General features: G+C 42.8%; 1 protein-coding gene across 1 annotated transcript in view; it reads right to left on the bottom strand.

Moving 5' to 3' along the window:
- LOC126474419 (kallikrein-11-like) overlaps positions 1–14602 on the bottom strand; it is a 60394-nt gene that overhangs the window by 14374 nt on the left and 31418 nt on the right. Inside the window, exons 3-4 of the mRNA XM_050101889.1 lie at positions 13700–14080; positions 4074–4420 (exon numbers count right to left, since the gene is read on the bottom strand). Of these exons, the coding sequence (XP_049957846.1) occupies positions 4074–4420; positions 13700–14080 (728 nt within the window). The remainder of the gene's footprint in view (positions 1–4073; positions 4421–13699; positions 14081–14602) is intronic.

Genomic DNA, 14602 nt, shown 5'->3' with positions numbered 1-14602 from the left:
ACATTAGTAGACATTATTACGGCGTGTGTTCACACTTCACCTTCATCACGGCTTGAATTCTGCTGACTCAAGAGCCGAAACCAAAGAAGATTGTTATGTAGACTCCTGAGTGCTGGAGTGAACTCAAATTTCACTCTGATCCCAATAGTGTACGTTGGTTTCTGTAGAACTGGAACTAACGGGCGTGGTAACTGGCTGATCTCTGGCTGGGACTTTGGATAGGCCAGTCTATTTCAGGAATATTTTTATCACAAACCATTGCACACACATCTTGCATTACACGCTGTCCCACTGTTACAGTCATCACCTCCGAACTGTTCTGCTGTGTTACACAAAGATGTATAATGCGTTAATATCGTTCAGCATGTAGAGTTTGCCTAAGCACAATAAGAGGTCACACCATAGCCATGAAAAACATCCGCATACCATAACACCAGCTCCTCTGGAGTTCGCTGTTGGCACCACAAATGATGGGAAGTAACGTTCTCCAGATGGTCGCAAATTCAAATCCTTTCATCGGCTTTCCACAGGGTATAGCGTGATTCGTCACTCTTTCTAGTCATCTACTATCTAGTCGAGTCACTCTCCACACCACCTTGTGCAGCGCTTAGCATCATCTACAGAAATGTACATCCCATTCTCTGTTTGTCCCCCTACGCACTGTCATTGTGCTTTTTGAACTGCTGGCGGCATTTCGGAAGCCACGAGCGATTCCCTCTACTGACATCGTGCGATTTTTACCGAGCAAGATGGCACAGTGGCTAGTACACTTGGCTTTTATTCGGTAGACGATGGCTGAAATTCGCGTCCTGCCATCCTGATTGCATTTTTCCGTGGTCTCTAAACCGGTCCAGGAAAATGCCAGGACGATTCCTTAGAAGGAGCATAGCCGACTTCTTTCCCCGTCGTTGATACTTACCAAGCTTGTGATCCGGCTCTAATGGCCTCGATGTCAATGTGACGTTAAACCCTTATCATCCTTCTTTCCTCACGTCATTTTTTCATCTTTCCTCGACAATGCTCGACGGTCTCTTTCCATCAGGACACGACGTCTGCGCGCTCGTGGTTTAGCTGTCGCTGTTCTTCGCATTTCATCTTCACACGCATATAACCAACATCCGACATCGGCAACTACACATAGGTTGAAATGTCCTTAATGATTTGTTGCTCATGTAATATCTAATGACTAGTCCAAGTTTGAAGTCACTGAGCTCCCTTAACCGACCTATTCTGCAGTTACTGCCTCTGTACTGAAGACACAAAACTTCCTGCATGTTTTTATACTGGTGGTTCAGCCTCTCGTGTCATGTAGTGTTCAAATCCGCATAACACAGGATACTTCTGATTAAACAGAACAAATTCACTTGTGCCTATGTGAAGTAGATATGGTTCCCAGGCAGAAAAAAACCTGCAAGTATTCTACACATTTCACCCAGGAAAATCACAGTAACGGCACTGCTTAATGCAGATGAGGAACCGTATACTAACACGTAAAATCAAAGAGTGAATCGGCTAAAGGGGCAGACTGTGTAGTAAACTCTAACGAAAAGGGGAAAGAGTAAAGAAGACTACTCGCTGCACTTGATAATAAAGCATGAGACCAAACGAAAAATCTACAAATAAAAATATGCCTGCTTTCTACGTATGACACTGAAATAGACAGGATGAGCAACAATCATCTTGGTTTTAGGTGTTAGTGTGTACATTTATTTATTATTTTTGTCTTACTGCAATTAATAGTTTCTCTTAAAATTATTGTGGAAAATTACGCTTTTGTTCAATGAAAAATAATTCGGAAGAAGAAGTGAAGATGATTGTATTGCCAAAGAAGCGGACAAAGTTTCTATGAAGGACTAAGTTTCATTTAATACAAGTCCTATCAGAACAATTAATATAATTTTAACTATATGTGTGTATTTTATTATTTTTTATCCTTAATCAGATAATACTATTCTTTTAAAACTTAAAAAACTAATGTTACTGTTCATTTCAAAGGAGGTTCGTAAGAAGTTGATTTTATCACCTACAGTGGCAGACTACTTCTATGAACAAATGTTTTATTTAATAGACCTCTTCTCAGAAAGACGTAACGTTTAGTTTCTCAGGGGAAAAACAACAGGAATGATATTCGAAGGAAGCAAGCATTTTAATTTCATTATCCGGATTAAGAAAGTATTACATCTTCCACGCTTGCGATTCCATCTGATTCCTGTACAAGCTGTAAATAACCTTTCAGTCCCTGTATTTTTTTACTCTGTCACCTACAGAATTCAAAGCGTGTATATCAGTCACCAATAGCACTGAAGGCATACCAATGAAGGCATTCATGGAGAGTGAAGTAAGGGCTGGAAATACAACTGAGGCGACAAAAATCATGGGACAGCGATATGCACATATACATTTGGTACATGCACAGCTGAGTATCACGTACACAAACTATAAGAGGGCAGTGCATTGGTGGAGATGTCATTTCTACTCATGTGATTCATGTAAAAGAGGTTCCATTATGATTATGACTGTACGACGGGAATTAACACATTTCGAAAGCTAAATGATAGTCGGAGCTAGACGCACGGGGAACTCGTTCGGGAATTCAGTATTCCGAGATCTGAAGTGTCAATAGTGCGCCGAGAATGCCACATTTCAGGCATTACCTCTCATCACGGACAATCCAGTCGCCAACGGCCTTCAATTAACGACCGAGATCAGGTGCGCTTGCGTAGAGGTATCAGTGATAACAGACAAGCAATACTGTGTGATATAACCACAGACTCAATGTGCGACGTGCGACGAACGTGTCCGTCAGAAAAGTGTGCAGAAATATGGTTTTAATGGGCTATGGCAGCAGACGACAGAGACGAGTGCCGTTTCTAACAGCACGGCACTGCCTGCAGGGACTCTCCCGGGCTCGTGACCACATCAGTTGGACCCTAGACGACTGGAAAAGCGTGTCCTCGTCAGATGAGTCCCGATTTAACTTGCTACGAACTGACGGTAGAGGTCGAGTGTGACGCACATCCTAAGAAGCCATGGACCGAAGTTTTGAACAAGGCGCTGTGCAAGTTTGTGGCGGCTCCAGAAAGGTGTGAGCTATGCTTCTATGGAATGTACTGGGTCCTCTGGTCCATCTGAGCGGATCATTTACTGTAAATGGTTATGTTCGTCTACTTGGAGACCGTGTGTAACCATTCATAGACATAATATTCCCAAAAAACCATGTAATTTTTACGGATGTCATTACGCCATGTCACCGAGCTACAGCTGCGCACAACTGATTTGAAGAACATTCTGGACAATTCGAGCAGTTGGGTTGGCCATCCAAATCGCCCGACACGAATCCCATCGAACAGTTATGGGACATAATCGAGAGGTTGGTCAGTTCTTGCACAGAATCCTGCAGTGGCAACACATGCGCAATCATCGGACAGCTGTAGAGGCAGCATGGCTCAGTATTTCTGTTAAGGACTTCCAACGACCTGCTGAGTCCATACCACATCGAGTTGCACCACTACGCTGGGCAAAGGAGGCCCAACACAATATTAAGATGTATCTCATGCTTTTTGTCAGCTCATTGTATAGTATACTTGTTACAGACTTTCATGGATGATAGAGAATAGTAAAATGTATCTGTCTGAGGTAAGGGATCCTGATCTGGAAACAACTATGTCGAAAACTGTAGGCGAAAATCGTTCTGATACTGCTGCTATTAAGCTAGAGATTTTAGAGCCCATACTTACTTGCAGTACATTTTTTCTTGTTTTGGTCCGTGCTACCACCTCTAAAAGTTGCCTAACCAACAATCATTGCAAGAACAGTACAGCTATTTCTATCCCAATCTCAAGGTATCAGAACGTTTCCGCGTATAACTTTCGACACTCTCCCTAACTCACATTGATGCATTACTCCACTGGACCATCCCTGAAAGTTCTAACATATCATGGAATCACTCTGCGTTAAGAAAAGTCTGTAGAACATTTGCCCCTCCCAAGGCAACAGTTCCGAGACTGGAAATCATTGTGGAACCACAATCTGATTTTCTATGACTGAACTTTAAATATTGCTGGACAGAATACCTGAACGTTGTCATCAAACGAGATGGAACCTGAGATCTCGAAGAAACCAATGTCTCTGTCTGTCGTAACATAATCGAAATCCTCGTGCCAAAACATATCGGAAGCGGTGTAGGTGGCGCCGCCACTCTCACGAGTTGACGTACCCACCCGCAGCACGTAATAGATTGGTTCGGCGCCAGAAATGCACCACGCAGTCGTCATGACGTATCTGGGGCTGACGATGGAGCCGCCGCAGTAGTGCGCCTCCACGTACTCCACGGAGACCTGCCATGGGACCTGCGAGATGTCCACCGGCTCACCCCCCAGCACGCGGCTGACGCGCCCCAGTGTGGGCGCCACGCTGCAGGCTGCGGTCAGCAGGCACAAGGCGAGGGCCCGACTCATCTCTCAGGACAGCCACGCAGCACTGCCACTAGCGTTCAGCACTTGCCGTATCAGTTATCTGCACCTCTCCAGATTTATCAAATACTTTGAATCAAAACAGAATTATTACCAGTTATGCCGACCTCACTTAACAGCTCTAGCTGTTATCAAAAACAGAATATCAGTGTGCTAGAAATGTAGGTAATTATACTGCATGCAACAAATTAGCGAAAAATTTACCCATAAATTTCCACTAATGAATGTAGGCTGTGCACGTTTCCTGTGCAATGAATTCTCCATCAGCTTGTCCCTTGTTTTGAAGAGAGTTAAATGAATAAATAAATCAGTTGCCGTGTTTCAACCATTCTACTCTATCAGAAATAATTACCATTATGGAGCAACGGGTCTGCATGGTGAAAGATTTACCCAAATATCAACCTGAATTATCGACGAAATCTCAACAATATTTTCACAAAGATTAATATATTGTGGTGACCCAACATACCTCCCCAGGGGACACCGCCTTATCGAAGGTACCTTCAGTGCTGGGTCGGAGGGTTTGCGTGCTCCGATGAAGTCAAGAGCTGTGTCGGCGGTAGCGTAGCTACTGCCAGGGTCACCCAAGCCGGAGTGGTCTTGACAAAGGAGCCAGGCAAAGTGTGCCCCACTACATAGGACAGGAAGAGCTCTATAGACGTACTGAAACCAGCTTCCCTAAAGGAGTAAGCCTCATACAAATCCTGGTCCTCCAAGTTGGGGGGCCGGTCGGAGTGGCCGAGCGGTTCTAGGCGCTTCAGCCTGGAACCGCGCTGCTGCTACGGTCGCAGGTTCGAATCCTGCCTCGGGCATGGATGTGTGTGATGTCCTTAGGTTAGTTAGGTTTTAGTAGTTCTAAGTTCTAGGGGACTGATGACCTCAGATGTTAAGTCGCATATTGCTCAGAGCCATTTGAACCATTATTACCTATTTTACAAGACGTGATTCTATCGACAGGCTCATACATCTATGAATAGACTAGGTATGGATAGCAAGTTCAGTATATAGAGCAGTTTCGTCTGACTACAGTGCAGTACTGAAGTCAATTATAAAGATTATCCAGTTTGGCTCCGCATCAGTTTGGTAAATGGATGTTTCCGATAATACAGACCATGTCAGACTCTAACATCAGATTTTACATTATCACCAAACTTGTTTTCGAGCAGTTATTTTCGAACGATCATTGAGCATATCGTTTAAGTTCCTCATGAACAAGACCAGTAGTAGTTATACAGGAGTAAATACGAATTAGTTAACCCTTTATTCTATTTACTCTTTTTGTTAACTTGTAAGATATCATGTACGGTAAAAAAGTTTTGTGGCTGAACAAACATCTGCAGTTGTTACTAATATTACTAGAGCTACGCTATATAGATACTCTGCAAATCACACTTAAGTGCCTGGCTGAGGGTTCATCGAACCACCTTCATAATAGTACTCTGTTATTACAATCACGAACTGCACGCGAAAGAAACGAACACCTATATCTTTCCGTGCCAGCTCTAATTTCCCTTGCTTTATTACGATGATCGTTTCTCCCTATGTAGGTCGGCGTCAACAAAATATTCTCGCATTCGGGGGAGAAAGTTTTTGATTGAAATTTAATGAGAAGACTCTGCCGCAATGAAAAACGTTTTAATTATGTCCGCCTCAAATCCTGTATCATGTCGGTGACACTCTCTGATCTATTTGGTGATAATACAAAACGTGTTACTATTATTTGAACTTTCTCGATGTACTCCATCAATCCTATCTGATAAGAGTCCTTTACCTAGCAGCAGTACTCTAAAACAGGACGGACAAGCATAATGCAGGCAGTCTCTTCAGTAGATCTGCTATATTTTCTAAGTGCTTTACCAATGAAACGCAGTCTTTGGTTTGCCTTCCACACAACATTTTCTATGTATTCTTTCCAATTTAAGCTATTCATAATTGTAATTCCTAGCCATTTAGTTGAATTTATGGCTTTATAGCTTTGACTAATTTATCCTGTAACCGAAGTTGGACGGATTCCTTTTAGCACTCGTGTGGATGACCACACACTTTCAATTATTTAAGGTCAATTGCAAATTTTCGCACTATAAAGACGTCTTATCTAAGCGAGAAATGACTGCTTCATTGCAGATAACCTAAGACGGCTGTTCAGATTGTCTGTAAATCGTTCATATAGATAGGGAACAGCAGAGGGCATAACACTGCCTCGGGGAACGCCAGAAATCGACTTTTGTTTTACTGGATAACTTTCCGTCAATTACAACGAACTCTGGCGTCTGTGACAGGAAATCACGAATCCAGTCACATTACTGAGACAGTATGCCAGAAGCACGAAATTTTACTGTACGCCGCTAGTGTGGGACAATGTCAAAAATCTGGACATATTGAATCAATCTGAAATCTCTTGTGAACAGCACTCAACACTTCGTGTGAGTAAAGAACTAGTTGTGTTTCACAAGAAAGATGTTTTCTAAATTCGTGTTGACTGTGTGTCAATAGACCGCTCTCTTTGAGGTAATTCATAATGTTCGAACACAATATTTGTTCCAAAATCTTGCTGCATATCGACGTTAAAGATATGGGCCTGTAATTTAGTGGATTACTCGTACTACCTTTCGTGAACATTGGCATGACTTGTGTAACTTTACAATCTTTGGGTACAGTTCTTTCGTCGAGTGACCGGTTGTATAGGATAGTTAAGTTGGACCTAGTGTATCAGCATACTCTGTTCAAAAGTAACGGGATGCCTATAAATGGACATTAATGTGGAGTGAGTCCTTGCATAGCCTTTACGAAGGCTTGAAAATCTGCTGAGAGCAATGGTAGTCCATTCTTCCTCAAGAGTTCTAAATAGAGAGGTCCCAGGGGAATGTGTTGCCGTAATTTCTGAAGCAAATGTATTCAGGTTATTGACAAGTACAATACAACAATCCAGAACGCATGCAGAAAAGGCAGCACTCAAAGAACTCAGCGATCAGAAGAACAAAATATGACTTACGAAGTAATAAACATAAGGCAGTTTTAATGAACTTTCCCGAACAGAACCAAACAACGCTACATAAAAAAAGGTATCACAAATTAATATAAGCAGTAGAACCAAAAATGTCCGATACTTGAGAGATACCATCAGACTTTCGCAAAAAGTCATCCATACAATTCCGAAGATAGCAATAGCCGACAAGTGCGAGAATTACCGCACTATCAGCTTAACAGCAAATACATCCACGTTCATGAGAAGGGTAATATAAAGAAGAATGAAAGAGAAAACAAAGGAACTGTTAGATGACGATCAGTTTGGGTACCAGAGAGGCAGTTCTCACACTGCGGTTCGTAATTGAATCAAGACTGAAGAAAAATCAAGGCTGAAGAAAAATCAAGACACGTTCATAAGATTTGTCAACTAGTAAAAAGTGTCACACAATGAAAAATGGAGCAGTCCGTTTCGAAATCCTGAGAAAAATAGGTAGAACCTACAGAGAAATAGGAGTAATATACAATATCTACAAGAACCAAGAGAGCACAATAAGACCGAATGACCAAGAACGAAGAGTTCGGATTAAAAAGGATGTAATCTTTCGCCTCTCTTGTTTATTCCATACATTGAAGAAGCAAAGACGGAAATAATGGAAGGATTCACGACTGTGGTTAATATTCGAGGTGAAAAGATATCAATGATAACATTCGCTGATGACGCTGCCATCCTCAATGAAAGGGAAGAAGAATTGCAGGATACGTAGAATGGAATAAGCAGTCTAAGGAGTGTAGTATATGGAATGATGGTAAATCTAAGATAGAAGAAACTAATTAGAATCAGAAGAAATGAAAACAGCGAGAAACTTTATATCTGAATAGGGAAGTAGATAAAGTAATTCTGCTACCTAGGTAGAAAAATAACTCGTGAGCTGTACAGGTTAAAAGCTATAGAGGAAGACAAACATCGGAATACATCCAACAAATAATTTAGGAATTATGTTTCAATTATTACTCTGAGATGAGAAGGTTGGAACAGGGGAGGAATCCGTGATTGGTCACAGCAGACTACTCAGAAGAGTGATGGCTGGGAAAAAAGGCTATATCTTATACAGAGTTCATTCATAATACACAAGAGGGTACGAATTACGATACACAAATAACACACATTGAAAGAATAACTTAAGTCGGCACCTTACTCAACACTAAAGAGACAAAACTAAATAAACAAAATTCACAATGAAACCCACCATCAATACACTCCGCATCAATACACTCTGCATCATACACAGTACTGGAACGGTAAAACAATAAAATACAAAAAAAATAACGATTCATTTATGACTAGGAACACTTCCTTCAGCCAGTAATCATTCAGTAGGTAGAAAAATAACTCGTGATGGATGGAGCAAGGAGCATATAGAAAGCAGACCAGCACTGGCAAAAGAGGCATTCCTGACCAAGAGAAGTCTGCTACTACCATACAGAAGCGTTCGTTCGAGGAAGAAATTTCTGAGAATGCACATATGAAGTACTGCATTGATTGTGGGGTAGTGAAACATGGATTATGGAAAAATCGAAACAGAAGAGAATCGAAGCATATGAGATATGGTGTGCATAATGTTGAAAATTAGGTGGAGTGGAAAGGTAAGGGATGAGGAGGTATCCTGTAGAATAATCGAGGAAAGGAATATATGAAAAAAAAATCTGACAATAAGAAGGAAAGGACGATAAGACGTCTGTTAAGACATGAGGGGACAACATCCATCGTACTAGAGGGACCTGTACAGGTTAAAAGCTATAGAGGAAGACAAACATCGGAATACATCCAACAAATAATTTAGGAATTATGTTTCAATTATTACTCTGAGATGAGAAGGTTGGAACAGGAGAGGAATCCGTGATTGGTCACATCAGACTACTCAGAAGAGTGATGGCTGGGAAAAAAGGCTATATCTTATACAGAGTTCATTCATAATACACAAGAGGGTACGAATTACGATACACAAATAACACACATTGGAAGAATAACTTAAGTCGGCACCTTACTCAACACTAAAGAGACAAAACTAGATAAACAAAATTCACAATGAAGCCCACCATCAATACACTCCGCATCATACACAATACTGGAACGGTAAAACAATAAAATACAAAAAAAAATAACGATTCATTTATGACTTGGAACACTTCCTTCAGCCAGTAATCATTCAGTCGAATACACTAGATCCAACAGCGGCCACGTAGAATATCAGTGCGTAGTAGGAATGTAATTAGGCCAGTCCTCACTGGTTTGCACCACAGCCAGCACATATCACAGAAAACACACACTCATCTAAACCTGCCAGAAAGTAAATCTAAATAAAATGGACGTGCTCCGACATTGTAATAGGAGGGGAACATGCAACTGGCGCTATGCTACAATACATAGACAAACTAACAGAGAGCAAAGGCCTCTACCGTAGCAACCAGTACTTCACTCCAATCTAAGCTCCATTCCTTGGATCCTCGAAGCTCAACACCGGTCTCTGCTCCAGCCGGAAGGATGCCCCAAATTTGACAGCAAATACCTACTCGTCTGCGAGTAAATCTTGCGACTTCGTCACAGTGTTTCTGCTCCGTCTCACCAACGCGCGGTTCCTACCCCCAAGCTGTTAGTAGCGCTCCGCCCACGGGCGATTCCCAGTTGCTTCCGCTTCCTATTTTTACAGCGGCTGTGTGTCGCAGATCCGAGCACTAGCGATGCTCCGTTCTCGACCTGTCGCGTGTTGCGCCGCCAAATGAATTTGAACGCGGACTGCCAGTGCCGCAATTCATGGCACAATTGAGGTCAGGAATAAGGGCACATCAGTCTATTTCAGAAAGATTATTATGCACAACATATAACCTCACAGATGATCGTTTATGACAGGGTAAACTGTCATGCTGATACACACACCCATCGAGTGATAGTAAAATGTACGCATTACACAAAATGCGTTCATATCCTTTAGCATTTACCATTTTCTTAACTATAATGAGAGGCTCACACCTAACCCCACCTCCTCTACACTTCATTGTTGGCAGTACACACGATGGCAGCTTACATTCTCCAGGCACTGGGAAACCCAAACCGTTCCACCGAATTGTGGCAGGATATGAAGTGAAATGATGTACAGCATTGATGGGTGGGAGTCGTACCTCATTCTTTGTCCGCCCCGGTAGCTGAGTGGTCAGCGTGACAGACTGTCAAACCTAAGGGCCCGGGTTCGATTCCTGGCTGGGTCAGAGATTTTCTCCGCTCAGGGACTGGGTGTTGTGTTGTCCTAATCATCATCATTTCATGCCCATCGACGCGCAGGTCGCCGAAGTGGCGTCAAATCGAAAGACCTGCACCAGGCGAACGGTCTACCCGACGGGAGGCCCTAGCCACACGACATTTCCATTTATTTACCTCATTCTTTTAATTCCTTACGCTCCATTGCGCTACATGAACTGTTGGCAACAATTTCATAATCACGAGTGATTCCGTCCGCTGATTTCATGCGAATTTTTACAACTAAGTTTCCAGTGCTCGACGTTCCCTGTCCAACACTGCGTGAGATCTTCCTGTCGTGGTTTAACTACAGTTGCTCCCTCTCGATTCCACTTCACACCTGCATCACCCAAAATCGACCCGTGCAGCTTTAGAAAGGTCGAAATGTCATTAAAGAATTCATTACTCAATTGACATCCAATGAATAGTCCACTCCTGAGTGAGCCATCTCCTGTTACAGCTTCTGACAACACAGTAGTAAGAAAACAGTGACTATTCTTCGATCAAAGTGTGTAATTGACAACGTCATCGAAAAGTCATGCGATTTCTCACCCTCCCATACCTTCCAACCTCTGACAAAGGTCAACCTTCCTGTGCATAAAATGGCAGAAAATTTAAATTTTGGCGGGAAATTAAAATTGCTGAGAAATTAAAAATACACTTTTCGGGTTTGCCACCGGATCGTAGTGTGTAAATCGAAAAATATTTCGTCGATGCAACTGCTCGACGTCTTCACGTGGTGGTAGTTAGTTGCGCCTGTCACTGCTGCAGTCGCACTTTGCACCAGTGACAGCAGCAACTACCACCACCTGAAGATGTCGAGCAGCTACATCGATGAAATATTGTGCGATGTACACAATACGTTCCGGCGGAAAACCTGGGAAGTGTATTTTTGCAACAGATCCGTTGGGAAAGCCTAAAAAGTCACTGCCGGGAAATTCAAACTGTAGCACAATTGTGCAAGTATGTTTCCTGTGAAAGCAGGATGCGGTCGTAAGTACAAGCTGACGGGGAATTCAAAATTGTGCATTCTCATGCTTTCTAACCTGAACCACTGGAACAATATGGTCAAAATTCGGATTAGATCTCTTAGGCTATTTATACGGGTTTAGAATTCTGGCGAACTGCTCCAGACCTGGAATACTGTTTCTAGGTCTATGACGTCACAGTACAGCTCAGATCTGTTGTTTAATTTACAACAGTTTAAAAATCTGGCATACTGGCCCAGGCTTGAGACACTGCTGTAGCTCTACTATGACGTCAGAATCCAAGATGGAGGTCGAACGTGGCGACCAGGGCATACTGTGACAAGCTCTATATCGTCAGAGCCCGAGATCTAAAATACTGACCCTGATTATGACGTCAGAATCTGCTGGCTCTATGACGTTAGAGGCAAAGGATGTTTGTGCAGGTCCAGGCCTGTCTGTTGGACTAGTTAACATGGTTTTCCAAGATAATATTCACTTAGAGGTTTATGGTCATTCTATGCTGCTATGTTTGGATCTTCCCACTTGTGTCTTTACGTAAACAAACATTAGAAGAGGCCACTGGTATGATAACGTGCTGAATATCAAAAGAGTGTAACGGGTCCTGTACGCAGTCCAAAATGGAGTCAGTTAACCATACTATTGCAATTTACTTCCAAAGCGATATTGACCGACAGCTGTGTGAATAAAGTATCAGATAGGCTTCAAAAGATCCCTATCATGAAACAAAGGAAATGTACATTCCTCGGGAAAAGCTTGATCATCTGGTGATGTAATGTTTCAATTGATGTGCGAGTTTATCAGAAGCCCCATCGTTTCCATTGTTGAGTCCAGCAACTAAAATGTATGAATTTTCCAAAATGTCTTAAAAGAATGGCAATAAATAACCGAAATAAATAAAAATATTAATTAAAATTGCATTTTCAGAAATGAGTGATATAATTAGCGATGCATAATCACATTTGGTCTGTTGGAGAACTAAGAGTGGAGAATTCAGAAACAGTTTAGTAAGAGGTATCGTTTTGTATTTTCAGAGGCCTGTAGCGACTGAGACTGAAATGATTTTAATACGGGGTCCAGTTGCAGAAGATGGTTTATATATCTTGAACCTGTAAAAGTTAAGTTCTTGAATCTGTAAAAGCTAAATATTTCTTGAATGAGTTCTGACATAAAGTTGTTCACAGTACCTGGACGTTGTCATCAAAGGAAATAGAATCAGTGGTCCGGAAGAAACCAATGTCTACATCTACATCTACATTGATACTCCGCAAGCCACCCAACGGTGTGTGGCGGAGGGCACTTTACGTGCCAATGTCATTACCTCCCTTTCCTGTTCCAGTCGCGTATGGTTCGCGGGAAGAACGACTGTCTGAAAGCCTCCGTGCGCGCTCTAATCTCTCTAATTTTACATTCGTGATCTCCTCGGGAGGTATAAGTAGGGGGAAGCAATATATTCGATACCTCATTCAGAAACGCACCCTCTCGAAACCTGGACAGCAAGCTACACCGCGATGCAGAGCGCCTCTCTTGCAGAGTCTGCCACTTGAGTTTATTAAACATCTCCGTAACGCTATCACGCTTACCGAATAACCCTGTGACGAAACGCGCCGCTCTTCTTTGGAGCTTCTCTATCTCCTCCGTCAACCCTACCTGGTACGGATCCCACACTGATGAGCAATACTCAAGTATAGGTCGAACGAGTGTTATGTAAGCCACCTCCTTTGTTGATGGACTACATTTTCTAAGCACTCTCCCAATGAATCTCAACCTGGTACTCGCCTTACCAACAATTAATTTTATATGATCATTCCACTTCAAATCGTTCCGCACGCATACTCCCAGATATTTTACAGAAGTAACTGCTACCAGTGTTTGTTCCGCTATCATATAATCATACAATAAAGGATCCTTCTTTCTATCTGATGTGGCAGGAACGTAATCGTCGTGCCAGAACAACTGGGTAGCTAGGTACGCGGTGCCACCGCTCCCGCGCGTTGAAGTGCCGACCCGCAGGGCAAAGTTGCTGGGGGTGGTGCCACAGATGCACGAAGCAACAGTCATCACCCAGTTGGAGCTGACGATGGTGCCGCCACAGCGGTGAGCCTCCAAGTACTCTACTGAGACCATCCACGGGTAGTCGGAGATGTTCGCGACCTCACCTCCTAAAATCCGATCATCGACCTCGAGTGTAAGAAGCCTGCGAGACGCCGTGGAAGGCGCAGCACAGCAGACTGCACATAGCAGATATAGGGCTAAGGCTGCCTTCAACATGGCTGCGCTTGGCTGTTCCCAGCACTGGCGCTCGTCTTGTTCAGTGTCGCCCGTCTTATCGGTTATCTGCGCCTCTGCAAACTTATCAGCCACTTTCAAGCAAGACAATGAGCGCAAATAGAGTGGTTTCACTTCATCTACCTCCATATCTCTCAGTAATAGTTCGACTTTAATATCGATTTTTTTGCATTTTATGTACCGTATCAGGTACAACAGACGGGTAAACAGAGAGAAAGAATACGTGTGAGATCAAACCATCACATATTTAATGACACGACGTCACACATCATGAAATGAATTCTGTTTTGCACATGTGACATGAACAGGATGATGAATTGCCATGTAAAACATACAGCTTGGCAGGTACTACATGGTCGAATCTCATTAATGTGACCTACGTTGCCAACCTGCGGTAACCACTCATAGAAAAAAATGGTTCAAATGGCTCTGAGCACTATGGGACGTAACTTCTTAGGTCGTCAGTCCCCTAGAACTTAGGACTACTTAAACCTAACTAACCTAAAGACATCACACACATCCATGCCCGAGGCAGGATTCGAACCTGCGATCGTAGTAATCACTCACAGCCGGCAGGTGGCAGCACTAGCAGTGGA

This window comes from Schistocerca serialis, chromosome 4 (assembly GCF_023864345.2).
Source record: "Schistocerca serialis cubense isolate TAMUIC-IGC-003099 chromosome 4, iqSchSeri2.2, whole genome shotgun sequence".
NCBI lineage: Eukaryota > Metazoa > Arthropoda > Insecta > Orthoptera > Acrididae > Schistocerca > Schistocerca serialis.
Note: the sequence above shows the minus strand (reverse complement) of the source record. Positions and strands in the feature narration are given on the sequence as shown.